General features: G+C 43.2%; 2 protein-coding genes across 4 annotated transcripts in view; both read right to left on the reverse strand.

Annotated features, from left to right (window-relative positions):
* Positions 1-9,889, reverse strand: part of LOC110520510 (protein TFG) — a 35,385-nt gene extending 25,496 nt beyond the window's left edge. Inside the window, exons 1-3 of one of the 3 annotated variants that reach the window (XM_036975067.1) lie at positions 9,620-9,889; positions 8,000-8,206; positions 7,269-7,352 (exon numbers count right to left, since the gene is read on the reverse strand). In XM_036975067.1, the coding sequence (XP_036830962.1) occupies positions 7,269-7,352; positions 8,000-8,206; positions 9,620-9,635 (307 nt within the window). In that variant the 5' untranslated portion in view covers positions 9,636-9,889. The remainder of the gene's footprint in view (positions 1-7,268; positions 7,353-7,999; positions 8,207-9,619) is intronic. The other 2 variants (XM_036975066.1, XM_021597886.2) reach the window with 2 other exon arrangements.
* Positions 9,890-10,697: 808 nt separating this feature from the next.
* On the reverse strand, positions 10,698-13,398 carry jagn1a (jagunal homolog 1a). Its single transcript, XM_021597888.2, has 3 exons — positions 13,201-13,398; positions 12,456-12,553; positions 10,698-12,252 (listed from the first exon to the last, which is right to left on the reverse strand). Exons 2-3 carry the CDS (start codon positions 12,542-12,544, stop codon positions 11,790-11,792), a joined length of 552 nt encoding a protein of 183 aa, XP_021453563.1. The 5' UTR covers positions 12,545-12,553; positions 13,201-13,398; the 3' UTR covers positions 10,698-11,789.
* Positions 13,399-13,678: the final 280 nt, after the last annotated feature.

The raw sequence follows: 13,678 nt of genomic DNA on the forward strand, positions 1-13,678 counted from the left end.
TGATCTGTACCAGACAGTCCTTCTGATCACTATAACATGAGTCCAGTACATTTATTTTGGTCCTGTGTGAATGCAGAGGAGTGTGAACAGTTTGTGTCATGAACAGAGCTTCTGCCCATAGAAATAGACGCAGGGGGAAGATGTTCCCCAATGCTGGAGAGGGAGCCGGAGTGAAAAAGTTTGGGAACCATGTATCATCTCAATGAGTCCCAGTCTTACAGGCTGCCATAGCACAACACAATCCTCATCAGCACTGGAATGAATCAATAGATAGAGATTATAGGGGCACAGAGGAGAGGGAGAGTATGCCCATCAATGGGTACAAAAAGAGCAGGGAGATGAGCAGTCCTACAGTACTCTGGCTTGACACAGAAACCACATGACTGAAACCACAAAGCGACACTAAGGCTGTGGCTCTGGCTAGAAGTAGTGTACTCAATGGGGAACAGGGAGTCATTTGAGATGTGACCAACACTCAACTCCTGGAGCACAACTAGTACAGACAGATGAGCACAGTTCTACACTACAGGAAGCCCAACAAATAAAGCTCAGTTGAAATGCATGATGGGAGCTTTGGACACATGGTATATGTGACAATGTGACTGTAGTATATGACATACAAGGGCATTCTACAGACAGAATTCCAGATTCCTGTGTGAGCAGAGACCCAGCGGGTCAGAAAAAGGCCCTGGATGGAGACGGACAGTCGGGATGAATCCTACTCTCCCCTCCTGCTCCCAATCCCTGTACACATGTCTGGGAATATCGACTACACGTGAGGTCACGGCCGGCAGGACGTGCTGGCGCTCCAGGCCTCGGCACTAAAGTCTCAGGATGGAGTCAAATATCCCCAAAACATTTACTTTCTGCCGCTCCCTCTCTAATAATAGCAGGGATAGTTCAGGGACACTGGGGTGTAATTGGGAACAGAGCACAGGATATTACATCATGGGGCCTGCTGGCATTGGAGATGAGAGGGAGAGGTGTGTTTGTGTAAACAGTTATGCATATCTGACATTTCTGCACTGTGAAACAAAGGCGGAAGCATAACACATGGCCAGAGTACAATACTGTGACATGGACACACACACACACACACACACACACGTAGGGACAGGGATGTCTCTGGCACTGGCAGAAGATCAGAAGGCATTATGATGATTAGGCCTAAACCAGACAAAAGTCTTCGTCGTCCATCTGCCATCCTTTGCAGAGCACACTCTTAAAACTCTCTGAAAAGGGGTTGACAACATGGAGCCCGAGATGGAGCTCAATTCCTGAGAGACATGTGAAAAGTAGTATAGCTTGGTGCCTCTACTAACCAACCAGCATAGGAACACTGCCTTTGGGACAATACTGGCAGGAGAGAAAAACAAAGTGTCAAGGGGTACGAAGTAGGAGTTCAATGTCGAGGTCTTCTTGGATCCAAAAATTGAGATCCGAACCATTACATTTCTACCCAACCAACAGGATCCAGTATTATGGGGGGGAAATCAATATCCGATCCAGTTCGGATACGAGGTGGACCAGATCTGACACAACATGTCCGACCTGAGAGAGAATTGGATCCAAATTGGGTCAGGTCTGTATCCGACTTAAACGGATAAGAAAGAAACATTCTTTTTTAGCTTTACTGCCACGCTAGGTGGTTTTATTTGGCCTCACACGTTTTTTGAGAAAAACAAATATTTTTATTTGATAATTTTCATTGCTGGACATAAGACTGTATAAACACCAGGATATCAGCCCCAAGTGATTTGAATTTTGGAAATCTGTTCAAATATTCCCCCGCACATGATCATATACGAATGTAAACTTCCGGCGCCGACAGAGATGGCCGCCTCGCTTCGCGTTCCTAGGAAACTATGCAGTTTTTTGTTTTTTTACGTGTTATTTCTTACATTAGTACCCCAGGTCATCTTAGGTTTCATTACATACAGTCGAGAAGAACTACTGAATATAAGATCAGCATCAACTCACCATCAGTACGACCAAGAATATGTTTTTCGCGACGCGGATCCTGTGTTCTGCCTTACAAACAGGACAACGGAGTGGATCCTATGCAGCGACCCAAAAAAACGACTCCGAAAGAGAGGGAAACGAGGCGGTCTTCTGGTCAGACTCCGGAGACGGGCACAGCGCGCACCACTCCCTAGCATTCTTCTTGCCAATGTCCAGTCTCTTGACAACAAGGTTGATGAAATCCGAGCAAGGGTAGCATTCCAGAGGGACATCAGAGACTGTAACGTTCTTTGCTTCACGGAAACGTGGCTTACTGGAGAGACGCAATCCGAAGCGGTGCAGCCAACAGGTTTCTCCACGCATCGCGCAGACAGGAAAAAACATCTTTCTGGTAAAAAGAGGGGCGGGGGCGTATGCCTTATGACTAACGTGACATGGTGCGATGAAAGAAACATACAGGAACTCAAATCCTTCTGTTCACCTGATTTAGAATTCCTCACAATCAAATGTAGACCGCATTATCTACCAAGAGAATTCTCTTCGATTATAATCACAGCCGTATATATCCCCCCCCAAGCAGACACATCGATGGCTCTGAACGAACTTTATTTAACTCTCTGCAAACTGGAAACAATTTATCCGGAGGCTGCATTCATTGTAGCTGGGGATTTTAACAAGGCTAATCTGAAAACAAGACTCCCCAAATTTTATCAGCATATCGATTGCGCAACCAGGGGAGGAAAGACCTTGGACCATTGTTACTCTAACTTCCGCGACGCATATAAGGCCCTGCCCCGCCCCCCTTTCGGAAAAGCTGACCACGACTCCATTTTGTTGATCCCTGCCTACAGACAGAAACTAAAACAAGAGGCTCCCACGCTGAGGTCTGTCCAACGCTGGTCCGACCAAGCTGACTCCACACTCCAAGACTGCTTCCATCACGTGGACTGGGAGATGTTTCGTATTGCGTCAGATAACAACATTGACGAATACGCTGATTCGGTGTGCGAGTTCATTAGAACGTGCGTTGAAGATGTCGTTCCCATAGCAACGATTAAAACATTCCCTAACCAGAAACCGTGGATTGATGGCAGCATTCGTGTGAAACTGAAAGCGCGAACCACTGCTTTTAATCAGGGCAAGGTGTCTGGTAACATGACCGAATACAAACAGTGCAGCTATTCCCTCCGCAAGGCTATCAAACAAGCTAAGCGCCAGTACAGAGACAAAGTAGAATCTCAATTCAACGGCTCAGACACAAGAGGCATGTGGCAGGGTCTACAGTCAATCACGGACTACAGGAAGAAACCCAGCCCAGTCACGGACCAGGATGTCTTGCTCCCAGGCAGACTAAATAACTTTTTTGCCCGCTTTGAGGACAATACAGTGCCACTGACACGGCCTGCAACGAAAACATGCGGTCTCTCCTTCACTGCAGCCGAGGTGAGTAAGACATTTAAACGTGTTAACCCTCGCAAGGCTGCAGGCCCAGATGGCATCCCCAGCCGCGCCCTCAGAGCATGCGCAGACCAGCTGGCCGGTGTGTTTACGGACATATTCAATCAATCCCTATACCAGTCTGCTGTTCCCACATGCTTCAAGAGGGCCACCATTGTTCCTGTTCCCAAGAAAGCTAAGGTAACTGAGCTAAATGACTACCGCCCCGTAGCACTCACATCCGTCATCATGAAGTGCTTTGAGAGACTAGTCAAGGACCATATCACCTCCACCCTACCTGACACCCTAGACCCACTCCAATTTGCTTACCGCCCAAATAGGTCCACAGACGATGCAATCTCAACCACACTGCACACTGCCCTAACCCATCTGGACAAGAGGAATACCTATGTGAGAATGCTGTTCATCGACTACAGCTCGGCATTCAACACCATAGTACCCTCCAAGCTCGTCATCAAGCTCGAGACCCTGGGTCTCGACCCCGCCCTGTGCAACTGGGTACTGGACTTCCTGACGGGCCGCCCCCAGGTGGTGAGGGTAGGCAACAACATCTCCTCCCCGCTGATCCTCAACACTGGGGCCCCACAAGGTTGCGTTCTGAGCCCTCTCCTGTACTCCCTGTTCACCCACGACTGCGTGGCCACGCACGCCTCCAACTCAATCATCAAGTTTGCGGACGACACAACAGTGGTAGGCTTGATTACCAACAACGATGAGACGGCCTACAGGGAGGAGGTGAGGGCCCTCGGAGTGTGGTGTCAGGAAAACAACCTCACACTCAACGTCAACAAAACTAAGGAGATGATTGTGGACTTCAGGAAACAGCAGAGGGAACACCCCCCTATCCACATCGATGGATCAGTAGTGGAGAGGGTAGCAAGTTTTAAGTTCCTCGGCATACACATCACAGACAAACTGAATTGGTCCACTCACACAGACAGCATCGTGAAGAAGGCGCAGCAGCGCTTCTTCAACCTCAGGAGGCTGAAGAAATTCGGCTTGTCACCAAAAGCACTCACAAACTTCTACAGATGCACAATCGAGAGCATCCTGGCGGGCTGTATCACCGCCTGGTATGGCAACTGCACCGCCCTCAACCGTAAGGCTCTCCAGAGGGTAGTGAGGTCTGCACAACGCATCACCGGGGGCAAACTACCTGCCCTCCAGGACACCTACACCACCCGATGTCACAGGAAGGCCATAAAGATCATCAAGGACATCAACCACCCGAGCCACTGCCTGTTCACCCCGCTATCATCCAGAAGGCGAGGTCAGTACAGGTGCATCAAAGCTGGGACCGAGAGACTGAAAAACAGCTTCTATCTCAAGGCCATCAGACTGTTAAACAGCCACCACTAACACTGAGTGGCTGCTGCCAACACACTGACACTGACTCAACTCCAGCCACTTTAATAATGGGAATTGATGGGAAATGATGTAAATATATCACTAGCCACTTTAAACAATGCTACCTTATATAAATGTTACTTACCCTACATTATTCATCTCATACGCATACGTATATACTGTACTCTATATCATCGACGGTATCCTTATGTAATACATGTATCACTAGCCACTTTATACTATACTATGCCACTTTGTTTACATACTCATCTCATTGTACATACTGTACCCGATACCATCTACTGTATCTTGCCTATGCTGCTCTGTACCATCACTCATTCATATATCCTTATGTACATATTCTTTATCCCCTTACACTGTGTACAAGACAGTAGTTTTGGAATTGTTAGTTAGATTACTTGTTATTACTGCATTGTCGGAACTAGAAGCACAAGCATTTCGCTACACTCGCATTAACATCTGCTAACCATGTGTATGTGACAAATAAAATTTGATTTGATTTGATTTGATTTTGATGTAAGCAAGGTTTAAAATGATTCAGTCAAATATTATCTCTGTTTGGGCTTCTTGCAATCAATTTGCAGTCGACAAAAATGGTTTAATGTTCCAGACACCCGAACATCCGCTCAATAATTTTCAAATTATTATTATTATTATTTTTTTAAATCGGCTTGTGGATGAAACTAGTTGATGATCCCTGATCTAGAGTTCAGTATACCAACGCTATAATTGCATGTTTCTGTTGACCACATTTTTTAGATTCAAGGATTTTTATTTTGTGATTTTAGGATGCTAGCAAGTGTTATAGCCTACCAAAATATGTCGTTCTACAACTCAGGTCTAACTCATATAATAGCCTAATATTTTTTGTTCTAAATTAAATGGAGATATAGCCTTTAGGCCCGCAGAATCAGTCTGGTTTGGATATGGGTTTGATCGAAAAGTAATCCATGCCACGGTTGTGTAGTCCTACTGTTCTGAGAGTTGAAGAGACAAGTTGTCCTGATATTTCTTATTCCTATCCATGCATTACACAATCAAATCGGCAGCCTTCCAACATTAGAAAGACAATATTTCTGCAGATAAGCCTACGGCAATGAGTCTACCACAAACATGAGCAGATTAACTTAGTCAAATATCTGTTCTTTATTAAAGACGATCAGAAAGAATGTGTAAATAACTCTGCATTATATAGCTTATTTATTTTGAACAAAAGCCACAAATCTAGAGCATAAATGAGCCACTCATCTTTATGCTGACAAATATCACACTTGACTCGAGATATTCAACATTAGTTCAACTGTTATTTGAACACACAACTGTCTAGGTAAGCCCCGTCTAAGCCTGGGGTGCGGAAGTGACATCAGCAGATGCGGTGGACTGAGACAGATTCAATGCAAAAAAAATAAACAATCTCTAGCTGAAACTGACATTTTTATGCAGATATTATTATGCTAATGAGATTTCCACCGGGGCGCAGGCATCGACTCTAGGGGGTTTTAAACAAAGGAAAAAGCCTAAATAAATAGCAAAAGCCTACTAAATAGACAAAGCTTTAAAAAATAAATGAAATACCCTAAATAAAGTAGTAAATTTTATAAATAAAACTAATTAAATAGCTCAGGTCTTGACAATATGGGCAACCCTTTTCCCCTTCATATCCACAATGTACATAAATGAGGGGTATACAGATGACTGTTGTTTTTTCCTCCCTCTACGGTCTTTCATTCAGTTTCTTCTTCACGTCTGCAAAGAACAACTGACTCAATGTTTCAGAAACTCACTTTATATAGTCTAGGTGCTATCACTCTTTTCCGCTGTGCGTCCTCCTCTCTCACAACAAGTAGGCTATTTTACCCCACATCACATAAGTGGCTTGTTTTAATAAAGCAAATTTGCCTTTTTGTCACAAAATGACACATCTGATTTGATGAAAAGGGACCCCCCCTGACAGTCATTCAGCCCTAAGATAACATTTAAAATGTATGAAATGTTGTTTAGGAACTAAACTCTTCAAATGTAATTTGGGATCCGGTCAGTATTTCACATATTTTCACAAAGATCCGAGGCCCGTGGCCACCGAGCGGGATCCGAGGGTTAACTACAAAATGTGACTGGGTCGGATCTCGGGTAATCCAGTTCAGGTAGATCTATGAAGACCTCAGGTTCAATGTCAAACTATGAGACTAGACTGCCTCCCTGTGGCATGTTCCTGGAAATGAACCTTAACTTTTGGAGAGAGGGTGCTGTTGGAATGGAACAGTCAGAATGAGCAGTCAAGAGGATACAAAGGACATAAGTTATATATAGTACAGTACCATAACAAAGACTAGAAAAACAGAATGAGCCTACTTTAATATCCTACGGGAAAAATCAAGTTGTTTTGATTATTCAAGGATGGGCGCGCTTGGCACAGCAGCACTTAGGCCATTAGTAAAAAAAGGAAGGGATGGTTATGTATGTGTATGATAATATCTTACCGAAGAGAGTGAGTTTGAGGATCCTACTGCACTGGATGGCGAAAGACAGGTCCGAGCTGTCGAAAATAGTAATGAGGTCATCGTCTACAGGAAGAGAAGAGAGCAGGGAACATCATTCAGAACCCAAATCAGAATGAGGCCACGTTCCAATACTTTCACAATGAATCCTTATTTCCTAAGATAATGACTATTCTGAAATGACTGAATTGGTGAAAGCTGTGAGGTAGAAACCCTCACATTAACATATTCTCTTACTTCCAATAATAACTCTAAAAAAGGGGAGGGAGGATATATTCTCAAGTGTATGGGAAGACAACATCCGTTTCCATTACCAGCAAGGAACAGCTAAATGTTGAGGGGTCAGATGGCATCCAGCAGGGAGCAGCTAAATGTTGAGGGGTCAGATGGCATCCAGCAGGGAGCAGCTAAATGTTGAGGGGTCAGATGGCATCTAGCTAGCACAACGGAGTTAAGAACGTAAACTTATTTCACAGCCATCTTAAAATGTTGCGGATGGAGCCATCCAAATTGGTACCTTTTGTATGGTTCTATCGGTTTACACGTTATCAAGGAGGGCTGTCATTTGTGTTGCTAAGCAGAGGATCACTGGTTTGAGCCCAGTATGGGGCAGTCGGACAGTGGAGGAAGCTAAGTAGTTAGCAGCACACGGACAACCAGTATTGTGATAATCCATCTTATTCCAGAACGGCCCAGTCCCCTTCCATGCTTACCCTCGTCCTTGTATTTGATGGTGACCTCGTCGTTGCTCTGCAGCTTGCCCCTGAAGACACGCTGCATCATCAGCACCAGCTCGTCATAGGTGATGTCCTCATTGTGGATGGGGATGCGTCTGATGTCATCGCCCAGCTGGGCCTTGATGATCAGCTTGCCGCTCAGGTCCAGTTGTCCGTTCATGGTACAGTCTACTGCTCCCACCTCTGGAGGGGACATCACAACAGGAAGGAGATGGAACATTACACAGGAATCATGTAGGTTTCTATAGGAACAAGCACTGTTCATGACAAACTGTTCACACCCCTCTTGTTGGTGAAGAGAGTTGTGCAGGTTTAAAGCTCATTTCCTGCAATTCTACATATTTTGTCATGCATCCCCCCCACCCCAGTTTGGGAACCACTGCTATAGATGATTAGTGAGCCACAAACAACCATTGAAAAACAGATCAGCACCATCAGTTAAAACATCCTTCAGATACAAAGTGTTTGGACCATGGAAAAATGGAAGAATCATTCATCTAGCAACCCAATTGGATTCACTCATCTTTACCTTTGCATGACATAGAATGCACTACAGCAGGCCAGTGGTCACTGCCCTCTAGGAACCACTTTACTATTTTGTACAGTTCTGCTTCAAACGTTTAAAAAAATAAATGCCAGGCTGAGCTGGCAGGCCGGTTCTTATGCATCCCTACAAAGAGACTTGAGCCTATATAGGCCAAGTACTAACTTGAATTGAAAGAGTGAGTTTGTAGAATGTGTTGAGTGGATCATGGTTCATGACACACAACTGGATAATATCATCAGAATAATATAAGCACTAGCTGAACTGATTAGTTTATGATGAACAATCCCTTCCCTATCCAGTCCACACCCAGATAGGCCTTTTATCAAAAAACAATTACAATACATATATTCAATCACGTCAAATGCAACTACTTTAGTTGATCCTGATTTGAACTTGTTGGTCTGGCCTTTGGCTAGCAAACAAGCTAGCTAAATTAGCTACCAACAAAAGGTGTATGTCTAGATAGTTCGCATAATATAGCAAGTTATGACACCCATCTCAATTTAACATAAGGCTTGTACAGAAGTAATTCCATTAACTTGCTGACTAATGAAAGGGCGAGGTTCGGGATTACAGCTTGTCATTTTATTTGCAGTGATTCATGACATGAAAGCTAACGTTACCTAGCGTGGTAATTTGACAGCTCGTTAGTTTGCTGTTATGCCAATAACTAACTCTGGTTCATAATCTGTTGCACTGGTTATATTGTTAGCTAACATAACTAGATAATTGTATTGTTGTTAGAGGTGTCAAAACGAATGTAACTCGCTAACTAGCTAGTAAGAAAGCCAAGTTGGATCATTACATAGCCAATTTTCCTGTAACTGACAGGATGTAGAACCATGCCAAATACAGACCAACTCAAAACTCCCATTTATAGTTAGAATGTTGACTTCCTGCAAAATAATTCACAGTTTAGCATCAGAGAATGAAACTTCGACTTAATTGAATACAAAAAACAATATCATTGCACCGATAACATTATGTATACAATTTAAGAGAGGTCTTTGAGAAAATAAAACAAATGTGACTTTAAAAACATAACAAACCCGATACTAGTATCATTCGTTAGGTTGAAATGCTAACTGTGATCCAGGTTGTCAATATTAGCCATATCGAAACAGACAGCTATATGTATCCCACCTGTAACTGGACGACTTAATCCCACTGTTGTGTCGGTATTTCTCTCAGGACCTTGTCAGCCAAAATATTTAACCAGGGCTGGCAAACACAGAATCCTAGCCTCACATGAGGAAGTCTGCCCGCTTGTCGACGTAAACCTGTACGTGGCATACAGCGGAGCGCGCAGTAGTGACTCATCTATTTGACGTATTTTTTTCTGCCTAGGAACAGTGGTGGAAAAAGTACCCAAATTTCATACTTGAGTAAAAGTAATGATACCTTAATAGAAAATGACTCAAGTGAAAGTCATCCAGTAAAATACTACTTGAATAAAAGGCATTTGGCATTTGGTATTATTAATAAAAGGTATTTGGTTTGAATTACACACAAGTATCAAAAGTAAATGTAATTGCTAAAATTTACTTAAGTATCAAAAGTAAAAGTACAAGTGTAAATCATTTTAAATTCCTTATATTAAGCAATCCAGACAGCATCATTGTCTTATTTTAATTTACGGATAGCCAGGGGCACGTTCCACCACTCAGACATCATTTACAAACGAAGCATGAGTTTAGTGAGTCCGTCAGATCAGAGGCAGTAGGGATGACCAGGGATGTTCTCTTAATAAGTGTGTGAATTTGCTCATTTTCCTGTCCAGCTAAGCATTAAAATGTAAAGAGTACTTTAGGGTGTCAAGGAAAATGTATGGTGTAAAAAGTAAATACTTTTCTTTAGGAATGTAGTGAAGTAAAACTACTTAAGTAGTACTTTCAAGTATTTTTTACTAAAGTACTTTACAACACTGCATAGGAGCAGGTTGAGAAATTGAGTTTTATATGAAATATGTGACTCTGTGTGATGTGGTTTCCTCTATACTGACTTTTACTAGACATGTTTTGCTTAATTTCAAAGGTTACTGTGATTATATGGTGAAAGCAACTGTGATGAAACTACTCATCAAGCACATCACAAGGTTTGTAACAATCAAGACAACTAAAGACACAATCAAGACAACAAGGATTTAATTTCCCTTTTTATTGGTGGTAAAAACATAATCATAAAAAGTGAGGGAGCAAAGGGTCAAGCATACAGAACATTTAAGAGATATATGAATGATGAGCACCAGGGTTGGGGTCAATTCCATTTCAAATCCAGTCAATTCAGGAAGTACACTGAAATTCCAATTCTCTTCAATGCTTATCAATGATAATTTGGAAATTATATTTGGTTTACTATATGAATTGTCTGGTATTGACAAAAACCCTGATGAGCACTACAGTTTGGGCACATTACAGGGGCAAATCAAGACCCCTTGATAGCTGTCAAGACACAGACTAACCTGTCAGGCCAACTTTAGCGCAATGATGCATACATTTTTTTTGCCTTTGAAACACAACATCCCATGTCTCTCAGTCTCAAGCTTTACACAGTACTTGAGCGCATGCCTTACAGGGCTTTCAATATTGACAGACTAGTCGGCGGATGTCAATTTACTGAAACCGTGACAACAAACTTGTCCAGCCCTCATTCCTCCACTGTTAAGACAAAGAGTCAGTAGAGATCCTCCGTCATGCTGCAGTCTCACACAAGGGCTTGGTTCATACGTCTAAATGCTTCACAACAGCTGTAAATATTGTGGTCTCAGAAGGAGCTGCAGTCTCTATCGTTTATTCTCTGAGGCCAGATAAACAAAGTAGAGAATTGCTTTTATTTTCATTTATTTTATTTAACTAGGCAAGTCGGTTAAGAACAAATTCTTATTTACAATGACGGCCTACCCCAGCCAAACCCTAACGATGCTGGGTCTGTAGTGACACCTCTAGCACTGAGGTGCAGTGCCTTAGACCGCTGCGCCACTAATTGTTTGTGTATGTGAGAGAAAATGTATACACCTGAGTGTCTTTGAAATGGAGAGAGAGAGTATGCGTGTTTTGGCGAGAAAATGTGTGTTGGATAGACCATCTGGAAAGACATAATAGCCAGTGATTGCATGAGGTAATAAATAAATAACAGAATATACTAATATATGCATCCTAAAGACAGAGAGAAAAACACAAACAGTTTTCCCCTAGCCTCAAAACCCACAAAACATCCTCATCACTTCTTCTTCTTCTCCTGTGTGGAGTCGAACCAGGCGTCCAGCAGCTTCTTGCTGTAGTAGATCTGCCAGGCGTGCACCTGCACCGCCACCACCATCACCAGGTACATGACGGTGACCGCCGCCCAGCCAAAGATGAAGCGGTAAGCCTTGCCGTGGCGGTACAGCTGCTGGGCCTCGCCGAGCATCTCCATGGAGCCGTAGAAGAGTGGAGCGATGGAGAACAGGCCTGAGCTGATCATGGAGATCACCAGGTAGCTGATGTTGTTCTTGGGCAGTGACAGGCTGCCGGTGACCAGTGGAAAGAGACTGATCAGGTAGGGGTACTCCCATCTGTAGGGCTCAGCCACTTTATCGCTTGGCACCAGGTCAAGTTTGCTGACGATCACCTGGGCCGCCACCAGGAGCCAGAGCAGCAGGTGGACAAAGTTGAGTTTCCGGATCTCAGACTTTAGCGAGGCGCTGGAGACACAGGGAAAAGGGGGAGAGGATGTTGAGACAGTATGGTTAATGGATAACTATAAACAATATGGTAATAGACAGGCAGGCGCACTCAGACAGACAGAAAGGCAAGCGCAGACAGACAAGACAGGCAGACAAACAAGCGCAGAGACAGACACAGACACAGGCATACAGCCAGCCAGCAGACAGACATGACAGATTACCTCATCTGGTAGTGTGAGGCCACCTTCTCTCTGTGTTTGAAGTCACTCCCATCAGTACCTGCAGCTCGAGGGCCCACACGAGACGTCATGGTAACAACCTGCTTACCCAAAAACCATACAACAATAATTTGTCTTATTTGACTTGGTGTACATTTTATAATTTATTTTGCCCACATCTGATTCATCAATAATGAGCATATGCGTTCTTTACATGCATTTAATCCATGACAATGACAAAGAGTTGATCCATGCAGACAGACACACTGAGATGTGATGATCAGTCTTCTATCTCTACACTTAAACAATTGAATATTAGAAGATCGTCTATTATTTAAGTTGTTTTATCAACCGTAATATAACATCAATAGATATGAATAGTAGCTAGTTGCATATTTCTCTGGCAACTGGGAAAGCTTTGCTAACGTTCGCTATTTAACGTTAGCTAGCATAACTTTCACAAGCAGTTGGTCGGTCAGGTTAGCTAGCTATGTTAAGCGGATTCATTCATTGTCCTCTTGGAAATGAGGTTACCGAGATCACACTCTCGCTGCATAAATGTCTTTGTATGCAAACGTTTCACCTATTTATCGGTTCATCCATGTGTCATCCATATTTCACCTGCTAATAAATTGTAATGCTAACGTACGTTAGCAATCGCTAACTGGCTAGCGTACTGAAAATTGCCTTGAATGCAGTAATTCACCGTACAGTAGTTTAAAAATAACAATTAATTGAGGATTCTTACCGTTTGTTACTGAGATGCTGAATGAACGTAGTTAGCGAGCTACTACAGTACCTACATATGCCTAAATGCCAAGATGAATAGAAGCTGGATGAATAGATAGAAGCCGGCTGAATAGAGGACAAGACACATGCGTTGTGCGCACTGCGCACGCGCATCACATCAGTCGCAGCATCCCATTTTCTCTCAACATCCTTCGTGAGCCTTTCGAGACTGGTCCATTGACTATTTTTTTGTCTGCTTCGTTTTCCATCACGGAAACATAATTGTTGGTAAGACACCAGACGCGTTTCCTTTTGTGTTTTGCGGAAAAAAGAAAGCACCTCTTAAAACGACGAAATACAATAACACATTTGATTAAAATTAACATTACGTTTTGCCACACCCTTAAGTGGTACTCAATAGATGTGCCAAAAAATGTGTGATAGAAGAAGCTATAGGATGAATCCTATTTACCTTTATTCATCTTTGTCTTGAGCAT

This window comes from Oncorhynchus mykiss, chromosome 3 (genome assembly GCF_013265735.2).
Source record: "Oncorhynchus mykiss isolate Arlee chromosome 3, USDA_OmykA_1.1, whole genome shotgun sequence".
NCBI lineage: Eukaryota > Metazoa > Chordata > Actinopteri > Salmoniformes > Salmonidae > Oncorhynchus > Oncorhynchus mykiss.

What these genes read in the sequence shown, in the direction of transcription:
- jagn1a (XM_021597888.2), bottom strand. Translation starts at nt 12,544, where the DNA reads ATGACGTCTCGTGTGGGCCCTCGAGCTGCAGGTACTGATGGGAGTGAC. An exon ending in GCCTCACACTACCAGATGAG is followed by an intron (nt 12,253 to 12,455) that starts GTAATCTGTCAT and finishes CTGTGTCTCCAG; the next exon opens with CGCCTCGCTAAAGTCTGAGA.